At 36.0% G+C, this 26,396-nt stretch overlaps 1 protein-coding gene across 1 annotated transcript; it reads right to left on the bottom strand.

Moving 5' to 3' along the window:
* Positions 1 to 1,108: 1,108 nt before the first annotated feature.
* Positions 1,109 to 20,690, bottom strand: LOC100371423 (D(1) dopamine receptor-like). Its single transcript, XM_006819493.3, has 2 exons — positions 20,570 to 20,690; positions 1,109 to 3,906 (listed from the first exon to the last, which is right to left on the bottom strand). The coding sequence occupies exon 2, from the start codon at positions 3,849 to 3,851 to the stop codon at positions 2,709 to 2,711; it is 1,143 nt and encodes a 380-aa protein (XP_006819556.1). The 5' UTR covers positions 3,852 to 3,906; positions 20,570 to 20,690; the 3' UTR covers positions 1,109 to 2,708.
* Positions 20,691 to 26,396: the final 5,706 nt, after the last annotated feature.

The raw sequence follows: 26,396 nt of genomic DNA, 5'->3' as shown, positions 1-26,396 counted from the left end.
GGACGGTAACCATTCGCTTTGTGTTCATGTGACAGATATTCAACGCATGGTTATGAAGATGTTGTGACTTACCATGTCATGAAAGTTTACAGCAATGTAGCCACATTTATGTCTGAATGTTTAAAGGGTGGTAGTCGTCGCGCAGCGCTTGTTCGAATTACATGTAAATAAACAAAGTATTTTGGCACGCGTTGTATACGTCGCTATGAAAGCGACGCGACGACCACCGCCCTTTAATTTATTTTAGCTTTGTTTTATGTTGTACAGTCGTTTTCATGAACGCTCGAACGTTATTTGTTATAAAATGGCGGAACGAATGATCGTCGTAATAGATGTCCACAACGATTAATATGACCTTTGACCTAGCACAATCATTTCACAGCTGGTAGAAAATACATACGTATATACTGAAGACAATAGAGAAATATAAAGAGAAATATTACTAATGGACTTTTATAGGCAATGAATTCGAAAACGCATTTTTTGGATTCAAATGTTATAAAAAGTGTTTTATACAATTTTTCATAAAGTTTCAAAAAAAAAATAAATAAATAAAAAAACAGTATCGTTTTATTGGTAAAGGCAACTTTTTGTGCAAGGAAGCCCCGACTCCGGTATTCGTCGCACCGCCCAATACCCGATGACAACTTAACATAACACTGCGTATCAATGTTTATTTGTACAGCTAACAAGTGTGCGTATAGATGTACATATTTTGACATGTGTGGACTTTGTATGTTAACGGATTAGTAGCAGCGATGGTGACTTCTCAGGGAATCTAGCATAGTGCGTGATTCTAGCCTCAAGTGATGCCCGGTCGGCACGTGGCATGTGAGAGCCAATGGATACCCAATGTCAAGGCATCCGGGGTCACGTGGTTGAACAATCCCTTATTCCAAGAGGACAGTTGTAAGAGTAGACATGAATATGATGTTTAATTGCTTCTGACATCACCGTCGCGTAAGCTGTGTGTGATAATACTTACAAATCTAAAATATATCTTGATAGGAAACATTTAGATACATAAAACATAGTTACAAAAATTAAATAAAATATAATCATACATTCGTCGATACTTTGTGAATACAATATAGACTTTCTGAATTGCTTTCATACAAATTTTCTGAAAATATTTTATTTACAAGATAAACGATTACGTAAATGGTCGGAACTATTTTCACTATTCACTTGTGGCCTCGCCAATTATAATTCAGAACGGGTAAAAAATCGTTTCCATGGAAATTCAGTTTGTACCCGTTACAAAGGTATGAGCTGCTTTTTGTCACCGGTATGTATTTGTTTAAAGCGGGAGGGTCGCCACCTGCGCACGCGCGGGAATTGAGTCCCAAGCGATGATAACAACGCACGTTAAACACGCAAAGGCTCATGGGTAGACGCTTGTTTGTGAACAATGACACGCTATGGCCATCTGACGCATGCGCAGGTGACGACTCCTCCGCTTTAAATTTATATACTTGTAATACTGAACCAAAATTGTGACACCAGAAGAACATACTTGATGCGATACAAACCGAAAAAAACTGGAAAATGATAACTCGGTTGACCAGTTATTCATGTCTTGCTATCATCTCGTGTTTACTAATTTGGCATCACATAGGTTATTTTTGTCCTGTATTACAAGGATAAGAATACGAAAAAAATGCTCATTCAAATCTAGATTGTGAACTCTCGCGAGATGAACTCCACTATTCCACTCTTACCATTGTCTGAGTGTGTAAAACAAAGTGAGTCCATTAAAAGTTTGTTTATATATATATATGTATATATATTAAATTTTATTTTACTGTTGTGTTTAGTATCAATTGTGTGCGAGGATTTTTGACAATACTTGACAAATAAATAAGCCTCAATTAAGGGAATATTTAGAATTAAAAACTACTATCTTAGAAGTTTTAAATGATTTAATATTATTGTATACAGGTAAGCAGACAGGTTGCACGCCATTACAAGTGCGTGTAGACACACGAGACACGTTTTATTCGCACATTTCGTTGATACACAGCATTTCTTTGTATTGGTATCAAGTAGGTGTGGTTTTGCGAGACTTCGTATTAGGCAGCTGTGGCAGCATTTGACTTGATGACACATGTGACTAAGGTCAGGTGTTCTTTGCTGAAACGTAGCTGAAGTCACGTGTGTCTTGGTGACAGGTAGCTGACGTCACATATAACCTGATGACAGGTAGCTGAGGTCACATGTAACTTGATGACAGGTAGCTGAGGTCACGTGTAACTTGATGATAGGTATCTGACGTCACATGTAATTTGATGACAGGTAGCTCAGGTCACGTGTAACTTGATGACAGGTAGCTGAGGTCACGTGTAACTTGATGATAGGCAGCTGAGGTCACGTGTAACTTGATGACAGGTAGCTGAGGTCACGTGTAACTTGATGATAGGTAGCTGAGGTCACGTGTAACTTGATGACAGGTAGCTGAAGTCATGTGTGTCTTGGTGATATGCAGCTGAGGTCACGTGTAACTTGGTGACAGGTACCTGAGGTCACGTGTAACTTGATGGCAGTTAGCTGAGGTCACGTGTAACTTGATGACAGGTAGCTGAAGTCACGTGTGACTTGATGACAGGTAGCTGAAGTCACGTGTAACTGGATGACATGTAAATGAGGTCAGGTAAGACTTGGTGACATGTAGCTAAGGTCATGTGTTTTTGGACGACATGTAACTGAGGTCACGTGTGATTAGGTGACAGATGGTTGTTTTCGGTTGTTATTGCGTTTATGTTGTGGTCATTGTAGTGCGCCATCGTCGGTCCACAAGAAACATGCGAGATAGAGTCTCTTCTCTCATGTTGCGTTTTGCTGGCTTCAATCGAACTTGTTTCCCTGTCATATATACCTCTACATTTATAACAAAACAGCAATTTTCGAAATGCACGCCTGAAGTCTGAGTTAAACGCGTAAATGAATGGATTAATACAACTGTTGATGTACCCTAACCAAACCGATATTGTAAACAAAGTAACAGGTACACATCCAAAACAATAAGGATCGATGATGTTAAGAATGAAGAATGGTAGCCAACAAAGTATGAACACTCCTACAATTATTGCCAGTGTTTTAGCTGCTTTCCTTTCACGGGTCATTGAAAATCTTTTTTTCCCATCCTTAGCGCTCAACACTTTCATTCTTTTCGCTGTATCTTCTTGTGCGTGTATTTTTTGTTGGTGTTTCTTTGCCACGCAAAATATTTTGGCATACGTGAATAGTATGACAATTGTCGGCACATAGAAAGAAATCAATGATGATACTAACGCATATGTTGGGTTTAAGAGCAACACACAGAAATATGGGTCATCGTACAAGTCCCGATGGCGGTCGTCTTCGTGAAGTCCGAGAATTACTGGTACCACGGATATCAGTACTGATACAACGTATGTGACTGTTATCATAATGGAGGCTGTCAATGGCGTCATTCGGCGGTAGTAAGTGAACGGCGAAGTAATGGCGAGGTATCGATCCAGAGATATCATACACAGGTTTATTATACTCGCTGTGCAGCATAACACATCTAAGCAGACGTATATATTACAGAAAATAGTACCAAACGACCAATATCCTAAGACTTGATTGGCAGCACTAAACGGCATAACTACGGTAGCTATGGTCAGATCTGACACTGCCAATGAGACTATGAAATAGTTTGTAACAGTTCGCAGACGACGGAAAGATACCACTGAACATATCACCAGAATATTGCCAAGAACTGTCACTAGTATTATAGCGTAGAGCAAAGTTCCTACTGTTAGCTGATATCCGATATTAGGATAATCCACGGTGGAAGACAGCGTATCGTTGTCGATGTAGCTATCCATTGTACTTTATGCGTAGTTCACGCCGTACTCGGCCGTGCAGGACGCAAGGCGTTACCTGTGTGGAAATAAAACAAAAGTATGACACATCTGTCAAGTTGTTGGAAACAATTCAAACAAATAATGTCAGTTTACAAATAGTTTGTAAACATGATAACAAATTACCTCAAATCAAGAATCGATATATTCACTCTGACGTCACACACGAACTGGGAGATGAAACCTACTTGGTAACACACACTTGAAGACATAGCGTTGTTCACATGTCATATGAGACAGACAACGAAGGAATTTTTTATGGGAACCTCATTAATAATACAAACATAACAAATAAATATGGGCAGCACATTGGTACTTTCACATAAGTATTGCTAGTCACTGAATGGTGTACATGGCGCCAAATGGTGTTGACCCAGAGGAAGAGGCTCGACTTAAAGTCGGATACGTAAATATTTTGGCCTGGAACGTTACGCGATAGAGGTGTAAGTATCGTATTCACATATCTAACGTACTCCCAGAGAAACATTTTTAGAAAAAGATAAAAAAACACACAATCTCAATAGCAGAAATGATACGCCTGCAACACATTTTTTCTAGTTACGTCATTTATCGTGCTGTGCGTTCTCTTATCTCATAAATTGGGTCATATGATCACGTGATCGTTGCTAGGGTATAATTCATGACACTAGTACGTGAAATGTTAGTTACTTTAAATTCAACAAAACGTGCTGTATTTAGAGTAAAACTCGAGCCTTATTTTCGAGATTTGGTATCCATGTAGTCAAGTGGTTCCCGGGTGAGGTTCAACAAATGTAATAATTATGTCTATATTATGGAAGAAGAATCTTATCCCGATTAAAAAAACATCGCCCCATCACTTGGATTTGGAGGGAATATAATATTCTGTCATGTGACTGATGTAGTATTGTACATCCGCGTGTCTTGAGAATACAGACACGTGTAGACTGTTTTCAATCCCACTGTGTGTTTTTCAAAAGCAATATAATGAAAACGCAGTATGCACGGCTACCGTCTCATATATCGTGCAAAATTTATTGCGCTGCCATATCATCCGGTACAGTACGATGATAAATGTAAGATTATGTAATATGCATTGTGCATTAGCAATTGTCGTAGTTGCCGCGAACTTAAAACAACATAGTTAGTAATGTTTTTCAAAGCGCGAGTACTCGTACAGTTTCTTCCTTTTTTTGTTCACCGTACATGTCACCGTACATGTCAGTGTGCGTCACATGTCACCATACATGACATAATGTGCGTCACATGTCACCGTACATGACATAATGTGCTCACATGTCACCGTACATGACATAATGTGCTCCACATGTCACCGTACATGACGTAATGTGCTCCACATGTCACCGTACATGACATAATATGCTCCACATGTCATTGTGCATGACATAATGGGCGTCACATGTCACCGTACATGACATAATGTGCGTCACATGTCACCGTACATGACATAATGTGCTCCACATGTCACCGTACATGACACAATGTTCGTCACATCTCACCGTACATGACATAATGTGCTCCACATGCCACCGTACATGACATAATGTGCTCCACATGTCACCGTACTTGACATAATGTGCTACACATGTCACCGTACATGACATAATATGCTCCACATGTCACCGTACATGACATAATGTGCTCCACATGTCACCGTACATGACATAATGTGCTCCACATGTCACCGTACATGACATAATGTGTTCCACATGTCACCGTACATGACACAATGTTCGTCACATGTCACCGTACATGATATAATGTGTTCCACATGTCACCGTACATGACATAATGTGTTCTACATGTCACCGTACATGACACAATGTTCGTCACCTGTCACTGTGCATGATATTATTGTGCTCCACGTGTCACCGTACATAACATAATGTTCTCAACATGTCACCGCCATGACATATCGTGCTCCACATGTCACCGTACATGATATAATGTTCGTCACCTGTCACCGTACATGACATAATGTGCTCTACATGTCATTGTACATGACATAATGTTCGTCACATCTCACCGTGCATGACACATTGTGCTCCACATGCCACCGTACATGACATAATATGCTCCATATGTCACCGTACATGACATAATGTTCGTCACATGTCACCGTACATGACGTATTGTGCTCCACATGTCACCGTACATGACATAGTATGCACATGTCACCGTACACGATACATTGTGCGCCACATGTCACCGCACATGACATAATGTGCTCCACATGTCATCGTACATGACATACTGTTCGTCACATGTCATCGTACATGACATAATGTTCGTCACATGTCACCCTACATGACATAATGTTCGTCACATGTCACCGTGACAGATTGTATCATGTATGGTCACTTTTGACGCACAATATGTCACCGTACATGACATAATGTGCTCCACATGTCACCGTACATGACATAATTCGCTCAACATGTCACCGTAAATGACATATTGTGCGTCAAAAGTGACCATACAAGATACAATCTGTCACATCACGATACGTAACTCAATATCACACAAAACAAAACATTAAGTTGTTTGTCTGGGGTTCTAAAAGTAATTATAGGTATATTTGGCAAGTACAATGATTGTTTTTTTTATAATTTGTAAAGAGAAAATTATTTAAATTCTCTTGTTAATTGTATTACAATTCGGTATGATGTTATTTCTATTTTTCTGGAAAAGTGTTTTATTTTTGTTTGAAAATGCATTACACGTCAATATTTTACGTGCGTGTATAACTATAATTGTATCCAGCATGTTCATTTCTCAGCTACATGTTCAATATCAAAATATATCATGTTAATTCCACCCATTGTTCTTGGAGCTTTTCGGGCTAAATATTGTGGTGTAATTAAAGGTAGCACGCTACTTAAAAGTGATATAACAATGTCATTTTCGTCATTTTTACAAGTGCGACATTTCTTGAAGAAATTGAAATAAAAATGTGGGGTCACGGTACAAAAGAAAGTAAAATATCGGTGACACGCGATAATAAATTATGTTTCTTAAAAGGTACACGTTCATAATCACCATTTTTTTTTACACCACTTGTTTATTTGATATGTATATATTGTCTGGGTTTTATTTGCTGTTTTTATTTTTCATAATAATATAAACAATAAGGATAAGATGAAAATAGAAAAAAAGAAAATTGTCATTAGGTATATTTGCCAAGTTGTTTATTTATTCATTTTTTTAATCTGATTTATTTTTCCAAAACTTATTTTCATGGACTTAGAAGTTCTGTATGGCATCAGGTTGGTTTTGGCGGTACCACTTTCGCGGATGCCCTGCGGTGTTTGGTGGTGGTGGTGGTGTCGGCAAAGCGCGATGCCATACAGACATATTTGTTCACTTATTGATTTTATTTAGCTATATGTTTATTCATCACCGATTTGTATTAACTTTCATATTCATTTGTTTAGTTATTTATCAATTTGGTTAGTTATTCTTCATATTAATATACTTATTTTTGGCCCTCTACTATATACATTATAATTTACTTCCAATGTATATAGGAAATCAGACTAGACTAGCAGTAAGCTATTTTCTGATTTCCTTTTTTACCCAATGTATATATATATATGTATATTTTTCTTACCATTTGTTTTTCTGTATGGCTTACTTTTTTTTTTCAGTGTTTCTTATTGTTATTATTATTATTGGGTAAATAAATATTATTATTATTATTATTATTATTATTATTATTATTATTATTATTATTATTATTATTATTATTATTATTATTATTATTATTATTATTATTATTATTATTATTATTATTATTATTATTATTATTATTATCATGAGATTTTAATAAGACTTGTATCGAGATTACCGGAAGTAGATCACTCCGTTATGCTTACGAGATGCATACTATCGCACACACGGTAGCTTAGCAACTTGGGAACCCGAGTCTCGTCTATTGTGATTCAACTAAAAGGTTGTTTTGCAGGACACAACATTTTTTGGAGAAATGCGGATGCGTCTGTTCATGTGTTTTTCCATTCGTCACTTGACTTTTAAATAAAAAAAATGTTGTGAAACGCTACATCATATTTTTTTAAAATATTAACGTATTAAACGAATAGTATTGGGTGCAACAAAGCATTGAGAAACCTTAATGTAGTCAGTTGATACACCTTTCCCATGAACCACGCCCTTTAGAGACAAAGCTCTTCTGTGACGTGAATGAATGACACGAGGGCACTCAGAACACCGATGTCGTTGTGATCTGTAGTTGTCAATGACGATTATATTTTGAGATAGTTGACTATACTTTAGATAACACAGTCAAACACAGCGGTCGATTTTAACGTCATTGCTACTATCCACTTATGTCAAGTTTACGTCACAGGAACGCTCTGCCACTAGAGGGCGCAATATATACAGTGTTATTGTGCCATCATGCAATTATTTGTATCTATTTATAAAAGAGTTTCAATTGAATCAAGACAGGAAGTTATAATTGGTTATAAGAATGCCATTATACGCGTACATACCCCGGGCACATGGACATTGACGCCAATTTACAGCTAATAAGACACTACCCACGTAGATTCAAACAAATCCGCTCAAAGGTGAATGAATTTGAATCACAGTTATCGGCACGTTTAGAATGTTATTTTTTAGCTTTTTTTATTTTGATCGGTCACTATGGTTGAAGTTGAGAAATACTAACGCGATGAAATTTACATGAGTCTATTTCTTTCCTCGGGGTTATTTTAATAACAGTAATAACCGAGTTTATTTTATTGACAACCGTAAAACTAACGAGTTGTTCAACAATTTCACTATCACTATAAAGATCAGCTGAAATTCGCGTCAAACTGATCGCTTTTTTGACTACCAGCCGATCAAATCCAAAAGGGGCGGGTCCATAATTTCATCAATTCAGCAAGTCATTATTATTTTAAAGACGCGGATCGTCCAATCTGATTAAAATAAGATCCTGGTTGGCTTAATTGTTTTTGTTGGTATTTTCTTATATAATTACTATAATTATTATTTATTTTAATTATATTTTGACGTTACAATTATTTTGCTGCAAGAATGTTTTTGTCGGTGGCTTTCACGAGCAAAATAAATAATAATTATAGTAATTATATTTAAAAAAAATAAGCCAACCAGGATCTTATTTTAATCAGATTGCGGATCGTCGTGTTATTTTGTTCTCAACAATCTGAATAGCACAACAAAATACTCCAAGCCATAAATAATATTTTTTTTTACAAATATATGTTCTCAATGCTCAGTACTTAATTCAGATTCGTTATATGAGACCTCTGCGCTAAAACTGAGAAAGCTTATGGTGTTTTTTTGTAAATGTTGCTCGGAGGTTACACAGCTTGAACACGACTTAAATCTGGTTTCGATGTCTACAGTTGACTCACAACCACAGCGTAATAGCATTTCCCACTGTGCATTGCATCTTATGAGGGTTGGTTATAAACATTCACAAGTAGGTTCTGCAGTCTCGTTTAATTGACCTCCATCTCTCTGCCTCTAGATAACCTTCCAGGGCTATTGTTACGTTTTATTCATCTCCGTGGTTATTTTTCAACATATCTTTCTCTGACAGTTTATCGACCAATCGGTAACTGGGAGAACATATCTTATTGCGATGCCCTACTGTTGTTGAGTAGTGATCGTAGTAATCTAGGAGGAGGGCGGAGGGCGGGATATCCCGCTGAGTTGTTCATTATAACTGACCAATCAAGTACTTCTCTGTATCACATCAGATATATGAGGGTCTCTTGTTGTTGGACCACTCAGGGCTAATGTTATCTACGTCAATCTTGGATCTCTCTTCTCTCTATACTATTATACTATTATATCATGATAGCATTACTTTAATATATTTTTTGTGAAATCAGCCGCAAAGTGAAAGCTGCTGTGTGTTCTGGGAAATTATAATTAATGAGGGTAACATCCCTGACTTTCCAAGGTGAATTACCATAAATACTCTGCATAGTTTCCCCAGGGGTGGCTTCAATTATTTTCTCACGATCTCATCAAGGGTTTGACGGCCCACCTCGACCATAAAACTTAAGTAAGAAATTGCTCTTTGAAATCGAAGAAGAATTAATTTCACGACGGCGGTCATGATCTAACAAAAACTACTATGATGACTCAACGACGTTGTCACAGAAGTCAAACTTACAATCGCTTAGACAGCTTTGTGGGAAAGAGTGTATTATTCAGTGTAACATGCTTGCTCATTGAAAGCAATAACGGCGCATACAAATATATTGTTATATTGATGGGAAAGTACACCATATTATAGACCCCATAACCACACTCACAATAACTGTTTATGGTAATTAGAGCGTTAACATTTTGATAACCCGCCTTTCATTTAAAGGTTACGTATCTCTAAAACCCGGTACACGCAGCGATACTGTACGGTAAACGCAGTGATACTGTACGGTACACGCAGCGATACTGTACGGTACACGCAGCGATACTGTACGGTACACGCAGTAATACTGTACGGTACACGCAGTGATACTGTACGGTGCACGCAGCGATACTGTACGGTACACGCAGCGATACTGTACGGTACACGCAGTGATACTGTACGGTACACGCAGCGATACTGTACGGTACACGCAGCGATACTGTACGGTACACGCAGTGATACTGTACGGTACACGCAGCGATATTGTACGGTACACTCAGTGATACTGTACGGTACACGCAGTGATACTGTACGGTACACGCAGTGATACTGTACGGTACACGCAGTAATACTGTACGGTACACGCAGTAATACTGTACGGTACACGCAGTGATACTGTACGGTACACGCAGTGATACTGTACGGTACACGCAGCGATACTGTACAGTACACGCAGCGATATTGTGTCGGTACACGCAGTGATACTGTACGGTACACGCAGTGATACTGTACGGTACACGCAGTGATACTGTACGGTACACGCAGCGATACTGTACGGTACACGCAGCGATACTGTACGGTACACGCAGTGATACTGTACGGTACACGCAGCGATATTGTACGGTACACTCAGTGATACTGTACGGTACACGCAGTGATACTGTACGGTACACGCAGTGATACTGTACGGTACACGCAGTAATACTGTACGGTACACGCAGTGATACTGTACGGTACACGCAGTGATACTGTACGGTACACGCAGCGATACTGTACGGTACACGCAGCGATATTGTACGGTACACGCAGTGATACTGTACGGTACACGCAGTGATACTGTACGGTACACGCAGTGATACTGTACGGTACACACAGCGGCACTGATTTCAAAGCTCGTGTTCTATTTATCGAATAATAGTTTTAGTCTTCCAGTCTCACAACATCTGATATAATGATATAGGTACAAAATGTACATATTTCCAAAGTATTACAGAGATAATAATGAAGAGATGGAAGCCAATGTGATTTGTTTATATTACATAGTAATGAAACCTGCATAATTCATCGATATCGTCGTTAATAACCCTTCACTCCGGAAAACAGTCATGTATCATTAGTTTCCAATAGGCGTAAAACAACGTATTGTTATCGTAAGGCGGCAAGGTGTGTTATTAATGTACATGTGGTGTAAATCTAACTCCGTCTTATTAACACTGGCTTGTTTTCTCAGCACATGAATGTTTTCATAGCCATGCAAAAATTACATCTCTCCGCCACATACCGATTAAAGTATGTTGTTTTTAAAACGAAATCTGGCGTTTTGACCCGGATGCGTTATTAATATTGTGCATTTCAAAACAATTCGTGCAACACGTGCGTCCTATTAGTTTTAAAATAAGCACAATTGGGTGATGTTTTTTTTATTTTCACTCCAGTAACTAACTAGATTCCACCAAGAGTCAGACATGTCCAAACAATTCATGATTGCAGTTGGGAAGATGTGACGATTTGGTTTTCCGATACAAATGTCCACATCTGTACAATAATTTATTTACAGGTGGGGGTTTTCCATTGAAAACGTAGCTGGGAGGTGTTTTGATATTACAGATATTAAAAAAATGTGAATAAAAAAAGTCAACAGACGAAGGTGAATTACATTTTTACAGAAACCGAAATGTTTCCAGCCCCCGATTCGAAATGACCAACCTCTAAATACAAGTGCCCCTCACTCGAATCCACCGAATAACTTGGTGAAGATAAATTAGTTTCCCCAGTCGATGTAGGAGTCTGTATTCATATATGGTCCAAAATATGACATTTCGAGATCAAAACTTCATTCTCCGGTATCGTCTGCTTTTCTGCCGATGTTATCGTCTGCCGTATAAAACCAACGCCATAAGATATTGACGAATTTTGAATAAAATATCCAAGTGCGTTGATCAAAATAAGTGGTACATTGTGTTTATTCCTTGTAAGTGGACGTGTTTCGGCCAATCAGCTTGCGTTCCGACAAATTTAGAGAAGACAACATCACATGAACTGACGAGTTTTAAAATATGAATGTTGTAGCCCCCCCAATTGAAAACAAGGGTGAATTTGGCGGAAATATTTCAAAACAAAGAAAAAATGGGAAACTCATTATTTTACCTCATATGCATTGTTTAATACAAGGTACAAACAATGACATGACGTTTTTTTCTTTGACGTCACACTAGTCATTTTTTAAATGTGTGAATATTATCGATACTCATGCCGACACAGGAATTACTTTTCCAACTTACACTTGTTTTTATTGAATAATTAACAAATGTTAAAACGAAGTAACGATTTGGTCTTCGTACTTCGTAATAAAAAAAAAACATCAATATTACTTCAGGCGATACCACGCGTTATCCGAGGTTTCAGCGTCAATAATCTATAAGTGTATTTGCTGACATTAGTCTTTATATCTGTAGCAGCTGGGAGTAGTTATACTTCATTACCATGGCAACAAGCGTTTGACATGCAATTCATTGAATGGCTGCGTATTGATTTCATGTACACAGACCAAAGTACATGTCTACCTGATTACGCGTCATAATGTAATCTTGTTACAATCATCGCGGTCACCATATGAATGGTGTGTACCAAAACAGTGTCATGAAAACCTCACCTTGCATTGCTTTCATAATACACTATCATCACCCCTTTGTTTACATACAGAATAAAACGACACATTAAACAAATTTGAAAGAAAATAATCAAGTTCCGTGAGATCGTGTATATTTCCTAACCTAAATAATCGACAATTAAAATAAGTAATATCTCATCAAAGTTACTCCCATTACATCAATAATAATCATACTGTACACCCGTTACATCAGTACTAACCAGACTGTACTCCTGTAACACCAATACTAATCACACTGTACATCTGTTACATCAGTACTAACCAGACTTTAATCCTGTAACACCAATACTAATCACACTGTACATCCGTTACATCAGTACTAACCAGACTGTACTCCTGTAACACCAATACTAATCACACTGTGCATCCGTTACATCAGTACTAACCAGACTTTAATCCTGTAACATCAATACTAATCACACTGTACATCCGTTACATCAGTACTAACCAGACTGTACTCCTGTAACACCAATACTAATCACACTGTGCATCCGTTACATCAGTACTAACCAGACTTTAATCCTGTAACATCAATACTAATCACACTGTACATCCGTTACATCAGTACTAACCAGACTGTACATCCGTTACACCAGTACTAACCAGGCTGTACTCCTGTAACATCAATACTAATCATACTGTACATCCGTTACACCAATACTAACCAGTCTGTGCACCTGTTACATCAATACTAACCAGACTGTACCTCCGTTGCATCAATAAATAACAATAATCATATAACCCATTACATTTGTTAACTAGGACATACATCAATACAAATCGAACTGTATTCAAATCATTATTAACCTGATCATACCCCATTACGGCAGCAGCTAACCAGACTATATTCTCACGTTATACATCAATACCGAACAGACTGTATTCCCATTAGAACAATATTAACCAGACCATACCAGCAATTAATGAGTTCAACCAATTGGAGGCGTTAGTTTCCATGACGAGGAATACTTATGTGTGACCATTTTAATCACTGTAATATTGGAACAATTGAGACGCAATTTCAATAAAAATGCTAATTTTCCACATTTTGCTGCCATATGTAGTTTCGTCATGACAATTATAGAGACTTTGCGCATTGGAAACTTAAATTGACAGTATTGACTTAAACAACAACTGCGTTTTTCTTTTTCAAACATTTGAATCTATAACGGTATATCGACATTTGACAAATATTGCTGTGAAAAACGCAGTAGATTCTGATTATTGGAACCATGAATGTTTTCGTATTATATAAGGACAATTTTCAACATCCAATTGTTTAACACATTGACGTCCCCAAGGCAACATTAATTATAAACTAGCGTGCTGTTAAAATTCAAATCTCGGCAGGAAACTCAAAAAGTGTTGTTTTTTCGGAAATACGTCTGTAGATGTCAAAACAGGATGTTGTTAATTATCAAGTTAATTATAATACTAATGTTCGACGAAAATAGAGCGAACAGAGCTGTATTTACAACAGATTTTTCCATTGTCATTTATCTGTTTAATTGTGATATAGTATATCATGATGATATGTTCAAACAAAAAGAATGACGAATGTATAAATATATAATAGTATGGAGTACACTTTTTGCAGTGACACAAACTCAATTTATTTTCCATACAATGGCTAAAAGGCCAAGCCATAAGAGCCATAAGAACCATAAGAAGATTAGTGTGGAATTTGTGAGAGAAACGTCAATGAATTTCAGACGCCTTTTTAATATAGAAAACAGTCGAAACATTGCCGTCGGCCCAAAATTTGAATAATGAATGAAAAACACGCCAGCAAATCAAGGGGGATATCTTATGTGGTATAGTATTCTCATTCAAAGACAAACGATATTCATTTTAAAAATAAAATCTACAAAAGTCACTTTAAACCTGAGTGCATCACTTGCTATTTAATATTTAAATAAACATTTACTCAGTGATATTTGCAAACAAACACATAAACATTGCACAGCAGCTGTTTAAGTGAATCTAAACTTAGTGGTCAATGACGATTTCGTCACTACACTACCAGAAAATGGGGTCATGCCAGAATACTTTACATCTATAAAGATGATATTTATAGATGATATTTTTCAAAGGAAGTGACTCAAAAGCAGGAAAACACCTGTAAAACATTGATTTGTAATTCGATTTTAGTCACGTGTTCGCCCATTAAAAGAGGCAGTCAGAGAACCCCGAAAAACAAACGTACAATAATTTCAGTTTAATTGAAACCACTAAATAAAAATAGTTGAAACGTTTTGGCATCTTCATTGATTTGACTCTTATTTGATGCATATTGGCATGCCAATTCGAGAATTGAGAAGTAATAAAATAAAGCATAAATGGGTACCTTGAGTGATATCAAACATTGATTGGTATGAGTCTGAGAGGGAAGCAAAGTAGAAAACATTATAGAAAATGTGACTGACTCACCGAGGAAGTTGCCATTACGCGCTATTATTTGATTTGTTAGTTATACACGCCATGTCGCAACAACAATCGTCTGTAAAAGCGATTATTCTTGATTGAGAAATTCCCCAATGTATGTATTATCGTATCACCATCCGTACCATCTGCTGCTAATTCAACCCGCAATTATAAAGTTGGCAAATCACTCGCAATCACGTTTTTTATTATAGTGTTAAATTACAGTTGCGTTATTATTATGATGACTTTTCAGCATTTTGATCTCCGTCATCATATTTATGCTTGACTGTATAAGAATATTTCTTATATACGTCATAATTACGTTTCAAAGACTTCATAGAGTGGTATATTTTGTATAATTTGTCATTTTACAGCGAAAATAACAAATAACAAACAGCCATATGTCATTCTAATACAACCAGAATCCAAATCAGCCATGGTGAATATTATGCAAAGATGACGTAATACAATTTCTGTATATGTACAATACTATTCCGTCGACTATTGATATTTTTCAATTACACATGTTTCAATACCATTTGTCACTAGACAGTACATATACTAATAACATCAATCGATCTAGAGGGAGGTATTGATGCAGATAGGCGACGAGTGAAACTCCAATAGCGATGTATGCGATATTCTAAGTGTTACCGCCTATACGTATCTGAAGTGTACTGCATGTGCCACACACTGGTCCGTGTTAAAGCTTGCATTTGAAGATGTGAAGTGGTGTTCAGTTAATCTAACATTCTTCCCACCAAGATCGAGGTCGTTTTGTCAAGGATACAGTGGATCGGTATTCTTGTATTTATTTAAATTACGTCTAAATAAAAAACACACTATGGCGCCTGCAATTGGAAACACATGATCGCTGAAACAAAACAACACAAAGGTATCACTCTTTTATTTTGTCCTCAGTATCAGAATAAAACGCATTTGTTTGTTTTTTAAGTCCAAGTGGCCAGGTTAGATTACCAGTAATTGCACTGTCGAGTCAAACGCGCAGAAGTTGTGAACAGTAAATATATAAAAAAAATTTTAGAATGATAAACATTAAACGATAAACATTTGACAATCGTCACGTCCAAATAAAATATTCCAAAAACCTATTTATTTCGAGCAATAGTTCTTTATTACCAGTTGCATATGTTTTAATTTTAAATAGTTACTTGAATAGGACAACAATTACCATACGTCGTATATATTACCATACGTACGTACGTATATATTTAGACGAGCATCGTTAAACATTATACCACGAGTGCAAATAAATACGGCCTTACTTGTGCTTTCTGTTTTTTTACAGTCGCCATGTGACCGATGTCAATATGGAGATAAGCTTCAGTTCATTTCCCCCATTGCTTGTAAATTTCACAGAATTTTATAACTTTATAACTGCATATTCAAATGAGCATGTTAATATATGCAAGTTATCTAATCCAATGAAAACAACATATGGCGGATAGCAAACGTATGACATTACCGTACATAATACCGTAAACACTCTAAACCTTTATTAACACATTAGATTGCTTTTTTGAATAATGATCTGTCTTTTTTTTCAATTCAATGTAATTCATTCTTGTCTTAAAATTACCAAATCATGTGAAACTAATTGAGGGTGTATTCACGGCTGTTGAATGTATGCACGGACACGTATTTCATTTACATGAAATTGAATAAGCATGGCATAACTTACAGTTGAAACATGTCCGTAATAACAACTGTATTATGTTTTTCTCGTTTCACATGTGTAATTGCTTCAACGAGTGAATTAGTCATTCGTAATTATTGTCCGTCGAATATAACATCTATTATTTAAATTGGATAACAAAACAAACATTGTAACGTTGAAAGCGTGTATATTATAGTTGTGCGTATAGATTACACAAATACTGTAACTAATCAGTTCGGTGTTGACAGAACTCAGACTGAAATATTCATACAATAATTGAACTTTGAAGAGATTAATAACTGCAATGATTTATAAACATTTGAATTGATACATTTCACCTAAAAAGTAATTAAAAATGTAATTTGAAGAGTTGGTTTAGAAATATAATGTTTGTGTTTGAAACTAAGAGAAAAAGAAATAAAATACTACAATGCTTAATGAGTTATGTAATATTATAATGGAGTTCATGAAAATGACATATTTGATATTTGGTGGTTGAACTCAAAGTTGATGCAATGTTTTGGGAATGGTGCGTTTATCATTGGATAATTCATGCCGTGATTGGTGTGTATGTGTGATTTGACGTTTTGGGTTATATGAATAAAACTTTGAATTAAACCACCACCGCCGACGGGTACACCGCGGGATAGTGCACAGTTCACGAGATGAAGACTTTCGAGTTTGCGTCCGTGTTCCTTGATTCGTTCCTTTTTAATTCGCTCCTTTGTAGTTTTGCGTTAGCGGCAACATTGGTGTATGTAAAATCCTCTCAATCAACATTTTTTAAAGATTGACTAACTTCTGTGTTCGCAATGAGACCAATCATTTTTTTGGCATTTTTTGCGTAATCATGATTTATCCTCATGCATCTTTGATAAACCCAAAATTCTAGGGGTCTCAATGCTATGCTTGTAGCGCAAAATAATATTTTGCTCCCGATTTCAGTAGACAGCGGGGTTACTAGTGTGTGTTATTCAAGTTTCAGGTCAATTTCTAAACACTGTGGTATATTGTCTATTTTAGCCACGGCTTGCATAATGAAAAACACTCTCTCTACCAATCAGAACGACGTACGCAGTTAATTGAAATGCCGAAATGATATACCATGTCGTATATTTAAATATACAATAAATTACGATTGTCACTGTCACTCTATTGTTAATTACCTTCTATATTTACAGTTAGGGTATCTATACCGATCTCGAAATATCTCAGTTGAAGAAATAAATGACACGTATTTCCCGTACACACACGTTAGTTAAAATAAACTCAATAGTCTAACGATAATATCAACAATAGAAAACGAAACTTTCATAATACAGAGCCAACAAATTTGCAGATGTAAGAATGAAGACGACAGGTCATATAAGAGGCCATTCTCAATTTCAGAAAAGCTGTGTGAACAATAATTCATTTTCACCAGAATTGCTGGCTTTCATAATCATATATTGAGCAACATGCTAATACATGATATAACCGCTATGTAATCAAGGTTTGTATGTTATTTGCCGTTTTTCTACTTTAAACAACAGTTTAACATCTGATCAAAACTGTATGCTCACTAAAAATGTGCGTGAGTAAATACAAACTGATTGGAACAGAGATTAATGTCACTATGATAAGTAAAAACACCAACTAACCTAATCTATTCTAATTAATGTTTATATGAAGTAAGATTTAAAGCAATTCGACTAAATGGACCAACACTCGCTCAACACCAAAAATTCACTAAACTAATTCCAACTCATCGTTTGTCCTAACGAGGTCATATTTATGTTTGTAAACACATGATGAAATTAATGGCAATGTTTTGATTTCTACGCTGATTTTAAAAATAATTTTGTTATATGATTTTTTAAGATCGCCAGTAGATTTTATGCACGACACTGAAACTCATTTGTCTTCGTTCTCCTAGTTATCCGTAATTTTTTATAAAACCCCCGTTACTGGCGTTATTGTTGGCTGTAACATACGGTACTGAACGTCATATGGTCACCTACATTAAGGCGCTGACGTTGCTCTAATGAACATATTGAGATCTAATATTGTTAATAATCGACTTGAACAGTCAGGGGTCGCCGAGAATCTGAAACCTAATGTACTTATAATGGAATTGATTAATAAGACGTGATGAATTGTATTTAAGATTTAAAAAATCTTCAAATACAAAAACACAAGTGACATTTAATATTTAACAAATGTCACATGGGTATGGAACGCCATGTATTGTAATACCTAATTCGACGTACTACCAAAGGTCGCGTACATGGTAAAATCATACATATTCATTGCATTGCGTTGGTTTGCTGCTTCGGGGATAGTCAGATTATATGCGGTTTTGAATTAAAGATCAACTCGGAAAAGAAATCCTTATATCCCGTTTCTGTATAAAGACTAATACTAAGGCCTAACGCGTTTTCAATATCCATAGTACTGGTGTTGGCCTTGGCATTACAGTCTAAATTTTATCTATGGTAACTCTAATTTATATCAAAGAAAACAAACTGAAATATCGACTCATAAAATAAATAACAACAATATTATTTATATTATGATATAATGAACAAAAATTGTAAAATCACACTTTTTACATGTAAAGAATACCTATAAGGTAATTTTATATTATTATAAACCTAAGTGCAATATTGTTATTTTTGTATACATGTGTATTTGTTTACAAACAAACGGTAACAGGTAATGGGCGTGTCCTCACTTTTTTGTTTACGCAAACTAACGCCAGCGAAACGCTAAATTTAGGATTCCCCGTGTTATTGTATGTATGCGCTGTCCTAGTTATTAGAAAATTTAACCATTGTATACATATTTAACAAATTAATATGTACATTAAATTAATGAAAATTGAACTGAAAATTTGATATTTTCAACGTAGGACAATAACAGTACTTCGTACAGTATGGCAATCGTGACGGGAATGTTATTTAATAATACAGTGCTTTACAACAGCTGATATTAGGCCAAATAACTGGCGCAAAAGAAAAAGATGACCGATGACACAGTAAACACTGAATGTCGGGAGATTAACATGCCTAGCAATGTTCATACTACAACATTCACTCTACGAGTGTATCACATGTTACGGCGGTTAGTTTACATCCATCCATGCAAGCTAGTCAACAGCTCGCCAAACACATCAAACTCAGAGACAATATGTGGGTGGATGGTTGAATGTTTGATTATTTCTCGTTAATACAATTGGTGTGGTCCATGCAGTGCCAGATTATTTACTTGGCAGATTTGCGGTGGTCAGAGAAAAAAACGGGAACTGTACATAAATAAATCAACTGAAACACTCTGCATAACTGCATAATCGTGCCATGGCGGTCCGTGATATCAGTAAAGTTTGTAAAATAACCATCGTTTTGTGTGTCTTACTGTAACCGTGGCAACGCACCTATGGACGAAAGTCTTAATTAAAACGATGACTTAATATTAATGTACATGTTGAGCGTACATACTTTGGTCGCATTGAACACACTTACCCAGTCCTCAGTACACAGCGTAGACTTGCATTTTATACGCGACGTTCTAACAGGGCAGTATCACTGTGTGCAGTAGGCAATCTCGTTGTTAAGTGAGGTCTGCCTCTCTCACTAACACGGCACCGAAACAAACGACTGAGACTGCGCGAACGTCTAAGTGCAAGAGAAAGTCACGTGAGATTGCACATGGCTATTACGCATTTACACGGCATATATTCTTTGAAAACAGTTTCCAGGTTACATACTAATACTGTCGCCAACCTGTGTGTGTTTATTGCTCCCTCCGTTACACACACAACGTTTCCCATACCACCAATAATCAACTTTGCATTTGGCAACGCAGGACAGACATTGTATTTTAAAATTCACATCATAGTACGGTATGGTTTATATGACGATGAGACTTTAATGACAACGAATGCAGATACATTTAGAAATAATTAATGAAGTGAATATAAACAAAGTAGAAACAAAACAAAAAAACATAAGAAGTTCAGAAGTGTGGATCCCCGGGTGGACGCTAGTGTTCACAACAATACAGTATTGTGCATGAGAACGGAAACGTCTAATGTGATATTAAAGAATAAATTGAAAATAAATTGTCAGCTTTATAAAAGTTCAAGAATGGGTGACATAACTATGACAACGGATGTGTTGATTGGTGGCGCTCTCAATGGTGTGTCATGCACGGCGAGGAGTTACCATGGTGACATACGTAATTTTTATTCAGCTCTCCGTATACCATGTAAGTAATACACCAATTTAAAGTTACGCCTATTACCGAGAATCAACAGGAAATCGGGAAATAAACTATCAAATAGTCTGGTCTTTTTAATATTAAACCGCAGTATTACAAACGAAATGACGTCAGTGCCCTATGTGATTTTATGTGTAACCCCTCGACAGCTCATTCCGTTACGTAATCAGACATGCGATACTCTATATAGTTTATGGTGTAACCATGCTTGTAGTGCAGACTTTGCAAACGTTACTGCTAATAACTTACATCTGATGATGGCAATACAGGGGAAAATGCCAAGGGGTCATCTATGGTGATTTATTTTACGAGTCTGGGGTTAGTCGGTAATCTGTATCTATGAAGACCATCTCGAAATCAAACACTATAAGATATATCTGACACTAGCACGTAGACTATTTTCAAATATGTGAAAGATCCTGAGGGACTGGCCTCATTGATGGTGGTCGATACACACCGAGATGGTAATCCGATAAAACCAATAGTAATTAGAGTCTACAAAAACAGCAATTATATTTGGTTAGATAAGCAAAGACCCCAAAAATTATGTTATAATTGTCCTAAATGCATGTATCTTCCAATGTGGGTGTCGAGTTGAAATCGTACAATAAATCGCGAGATATTAATAAATCGTTATTGCGGGATGTAAAGAAGAAAAAAATCGTACAAGCCATATTAAGAAAACAATATATACAAAACAAACAAACTAAGAGAAAAACAATATATAAAAAGATATGACTTGATTTTTATAAATGCGCGTATACATACGTTTATGGTACAGAACATAAAACGTCGATAAATGCGTGTCAGATAATCTATCCATCTGTATAGATTCTTATGCTTGCGAGTGTAAAAAGGAACTGGTTTCGTATTTTCACAAATTCACAATATCGCAATAGTCAGTATTCAAATAATAAATATAATAAATCATAAAAGTGCAACAAATGACGAACATAGTGGTGCGAACTATAGTTTTCTGTTGAATGTTTCAATAATTATAATAATTTTATAACACTTATAATTATGTTTGAGTATGTTCCCATTTAACGACCCTATATGTCATCCAGCTTGAAATGTATTTCAAATTCTGATCCATGTCATTCATAAATAGGTCACTGCTGGGGGTAAATGTGTCAAAGTGTGAACGTAACATAGTTATCTTGTGTTGATGACGTTTTTCATCAATCAAATTTGACGTAATTGAGATGTTAATGTTCACCAGATTTCTTACAAACTCAGTTATGTATTTATTTACCACGCAACACGCAATATCGCCGCCTAGATGTATCGAATGCAATCATTCACGCAATCATACAAATTCCTCGCACAGATGTTGGGTTGAAATCATCCTACGGGGAATAAGATACAACAAAAAATTCAGGATACTGCCCCTAGTGCATAAAAATTATAAACACCCTGTTACCTGGCAACAGCAAGTAGACTCATGATGGTAAGTAGTATACACTTAAAGAAAAACTAAAATATGTTTTAAATAATAAAGATGAGAAAATAATAATACAAATAGCAAAATACATAGAGAACTGTTTCAAAAAAGGGGAAGAAGAACTGAAAACAATGTAGTCAGCTATATCAAGATAAGGTCATGTACAAATATTCACCAACACAAATATGGAAAACAATCAATTTTGTATTTACCATTACACATTTTTTTCTACTTTAATTTTCTTGTCAGTTTTTATTTTCTTGTGTTTTTTTTTATTCTCACTTTATTTGTTTATCTTTCACACCTGTATTGCATTTTTTGCAATATTCTAATAGGGATACAAACGCAATAAAGATAATTATTATTAATATTTTTACACTTAGACATACCACATTGTTATTGGCTGGTCGGTGCCGCGCCTACTGTGATGTATTTCCTTATTGTATTGAGGTTTCCATTGGGACGGTTATTTAGCCAATCGAGTCGAATACAGATTGAAATGTGTGATAATTTCATGTTTCTGTATGTGTGATAAAGATTCCAAACGCGTACGACCGAGGTACACAAGGTTAAAGCGCGAGACATTAATGGAATCATCAATTCACCCTGTGTGGTTGTAAAATTTGCATACCTTACCACTTTGTATCATTCAATATTTTCACGTTTTGAAGTAATTTGCGTAATGTTAATTATTAAGAAAGTTCAATATCAACGTTTTCCTATTGTTTTGACTGCAGAAATAATCTGCGGTATTCGATACCCCAAGCGCAATCATTTGACTCCTGTGCTTTTTTTGACCCCGGTGTTATCTTTCGACCTAGGGTCAAGTTACATTGAAGGCACATTACGCAAATGGAGCGCAACGCACCATCTTTTTTTTCTGTAACTATTCCAATGTTCGCCATTTTGTAGTAATATGTGTCAATGTGATTTTTTTTCTTTCAAATGTTTGACATTCCACTCGTTGTTAAAAGTGAAGTCGGCGAGATGCTAAATAAAATCAACGTATCAACTAATTCCGGAGATTTAATGTGTGTATTCCAGAAATGTACACATGTAATAGATAAATCATAGTCACGTGATGGTTGTCACATACATCACGCGCGCAAACCTCTGTCACACTTGTCGCTAGTCGCAATCACACGTGTTGCAAAGTTTTATTGGTTTGATTTTAGAAATATACATACTCTCATAAATAATGTGGGGGTAACCCGAAATAGACAGAACGGCGCGGCTAAGTTCACATTTATATTGCAAAACATATGTATTTAGGTCACATCAAGGCTTGGTTTCAAAACATTTATCTTCTAACCATATGTTCGTTCATCAACCGCCGAATTTATATTCTCCCAAACATCAATATGTGTAGATTCGTCCACTGTGTTTCCATCTACCAGTACAACAAGGCTATAGCGGTTGTTTACAAATTCTATTTCTGTTTTATACAGTACTTCCTAAAAAACTCATATCGCTTTTGACAAAACGACCAAAATGCGAAAACGAAAACTCTTTCATAAACATTTGCAAAAACTGTAAATCCCTCCACAGAGTATATTTGCCTTTGTCATAACTATGCTTGGTACCCAACAAACAAAAGGCGATTAATTATTTTTTGTCAGCACGTGTTGTTTATTTTCAAAAAAAAAATATAATTGAACAGAAGTGATCCATTTCTACGCTGTCGGACAAAGACATGCGACACCACATGGGCGACACATCCATATATTTTCAATATTGACCCAAGAATATTATCTCACGTATTTTCCAATACCGGGATATAGGTTGCCCTGATCATATGTGAATGAATGGAAGTTGTTTCACTCACTTATGCAACACAGTATACACACATTTAAACAGGATAAATGCCTAAAAGTTATCTTGTTTTCTTCCAAAATATTTTGTAATAAACTGTGATACATTCAATTACTACATGCATTGCTGCATGGTATATTGTGCTTCTGGGGACTTGTCTATTGAACTATATAATCTTCTCTTCATGCGCGTGGTAGTTATCACATGTCCCCGGGACATGTCATACGATGAGATGCATTTCATCTTCCACCTGGTTCTGATTAAACACACATGTCACATATCCTGTCATGCAGAGACAGTTGTGTGTGGCACAAATGATTATAGTCAGGCAAAACTTAGATAGGCATAATTAAGTAATTCAGTATTCCCAAGTTTTAGTAATAAAGGCTTCTGGGCAGCAATTCTGTAAAATTTTGAATTTTGTGAAAACTGTATAGTTAATTTTGGATTATTTGATCTAGTTTCAGTTTATTTGTTGGATTAATTAGAAGTATTTGATTTGTGCGGTTTAGTAAGCAAGTAACCATGTATATTCTGAACAGCAAATTCCCAGCTCTAAATTCAATTACAATATTTGATCATCTGCTTTTGTAATAATTAGCGAGTATCAATATGGGAGTGTTTGTGAGACCTCACTTAACTAGACATTAATTAACATGGACGTATTCAATCTGTGATTTGATTAAATTCCATCATCCAATACATTACGGCCATTATGCCATAGAATCGTTTAAATTCGAGGAAAATGTGCCCTCTTTTTAATTTTACCATGGGGTGAAAATACATATACCTATATTATACTATAATAATAAGGCAAACTAAAACATCATATGCAGACCTCTTTAGTATATAAAACGCATATCTTTGCGTATGACATGTGTGATCAAGAAAAGGATTGTCTTCCTCTCAAAGGGGTACAACGATGTTCAAACAGTAGTTATTGTTCTGCTATGTCCTGTTAGTGGGCGTGGTGGAATCCCATATATAATGTCACAGCTTCTTGTCATGATTTTTTCATTGCGCCAGGACATGCCACAGAATTAGACTGCCAGGGTATTTATTACCCGACATAAATGTTGGATACCAAATATTTGCATAATAACACAAATAATGAATATTTATAATCCAGTTTTTGAATGACCACAAACGACCGATTTCCAGGTATCTTTTCACCAGATCTCCAAAGACCTGAGGTGTATGATTGAAGTATAGAAATGTTTTTGCATTTTGCAGCGGATTCAATTTGACAGGCTATTCTGTTCACTATCCCGTAAAAGACTAATGAATTTACCTTTGATGTTACATGCCACGTTACGTCATGTATTGCGCTATAAAGTGATGTAGGTCATATTTTGTAAATTTATACTAATTCATAAATTTATACTGATATACTAGTTCTAAGTATATACTGCATGGCGTATATTAGAATGCATGACTAATCCGGCATAACATTCCTCGATGGATTTTATGAATATATAAAATGATAAAAACAGTGGAATCGATACGCAAGTTTGAATACAGCCGCGTCACATACACGTTGACGGATCAAGTGAGCTTTTATGGCCTGATAAAACGCCTATAGCTTATATGGCTTTATTCGTTGATATTTTGAAAGAAATAAGCTTACTCGTGATTAGAGTTATAATATGTATATTGAGAAGGATTTGTACAGAATTTTTAATGGACGCTTAACCTTTTTGAGTAGAAGCACTTGCAATTTTCTACAAGACACTTGCTGAATTTAAATGAGTTGATTATTCAGTGTAACATATATTCATACTGCAAACTCTTGTTTAAACGTACGTCACAAAAAG

This window comes from Saccoglossus kowalevskii, chromosome 10 (assembly GCF_978046115.1).
Source record: "Saccoglossus kowalevskii chromosome 10, keSacKowa6.1, whole genome shotgun sequence".
Lineage (NCBI taxonomy): Eukaryota > Metazoa > Hemichordata > Enteropneusta > Harrimaniidae > Saccoglossus > Saccoglossus kowalevskii.
The sequence above is the reverse complement of the archived record's forward strand: the minus strand, read 5'-3'. Positions and strand labels throughout refer to the sequence as shown.

Coding starts and splice junctions, on each gene's coding strand:
- LOC100371423 (XM_006819493.3), bottom strand. CDS start 3,851: ATGGATAGCTACATCGACAACGATACGCTGTCTTCCACCGTGGATTAT.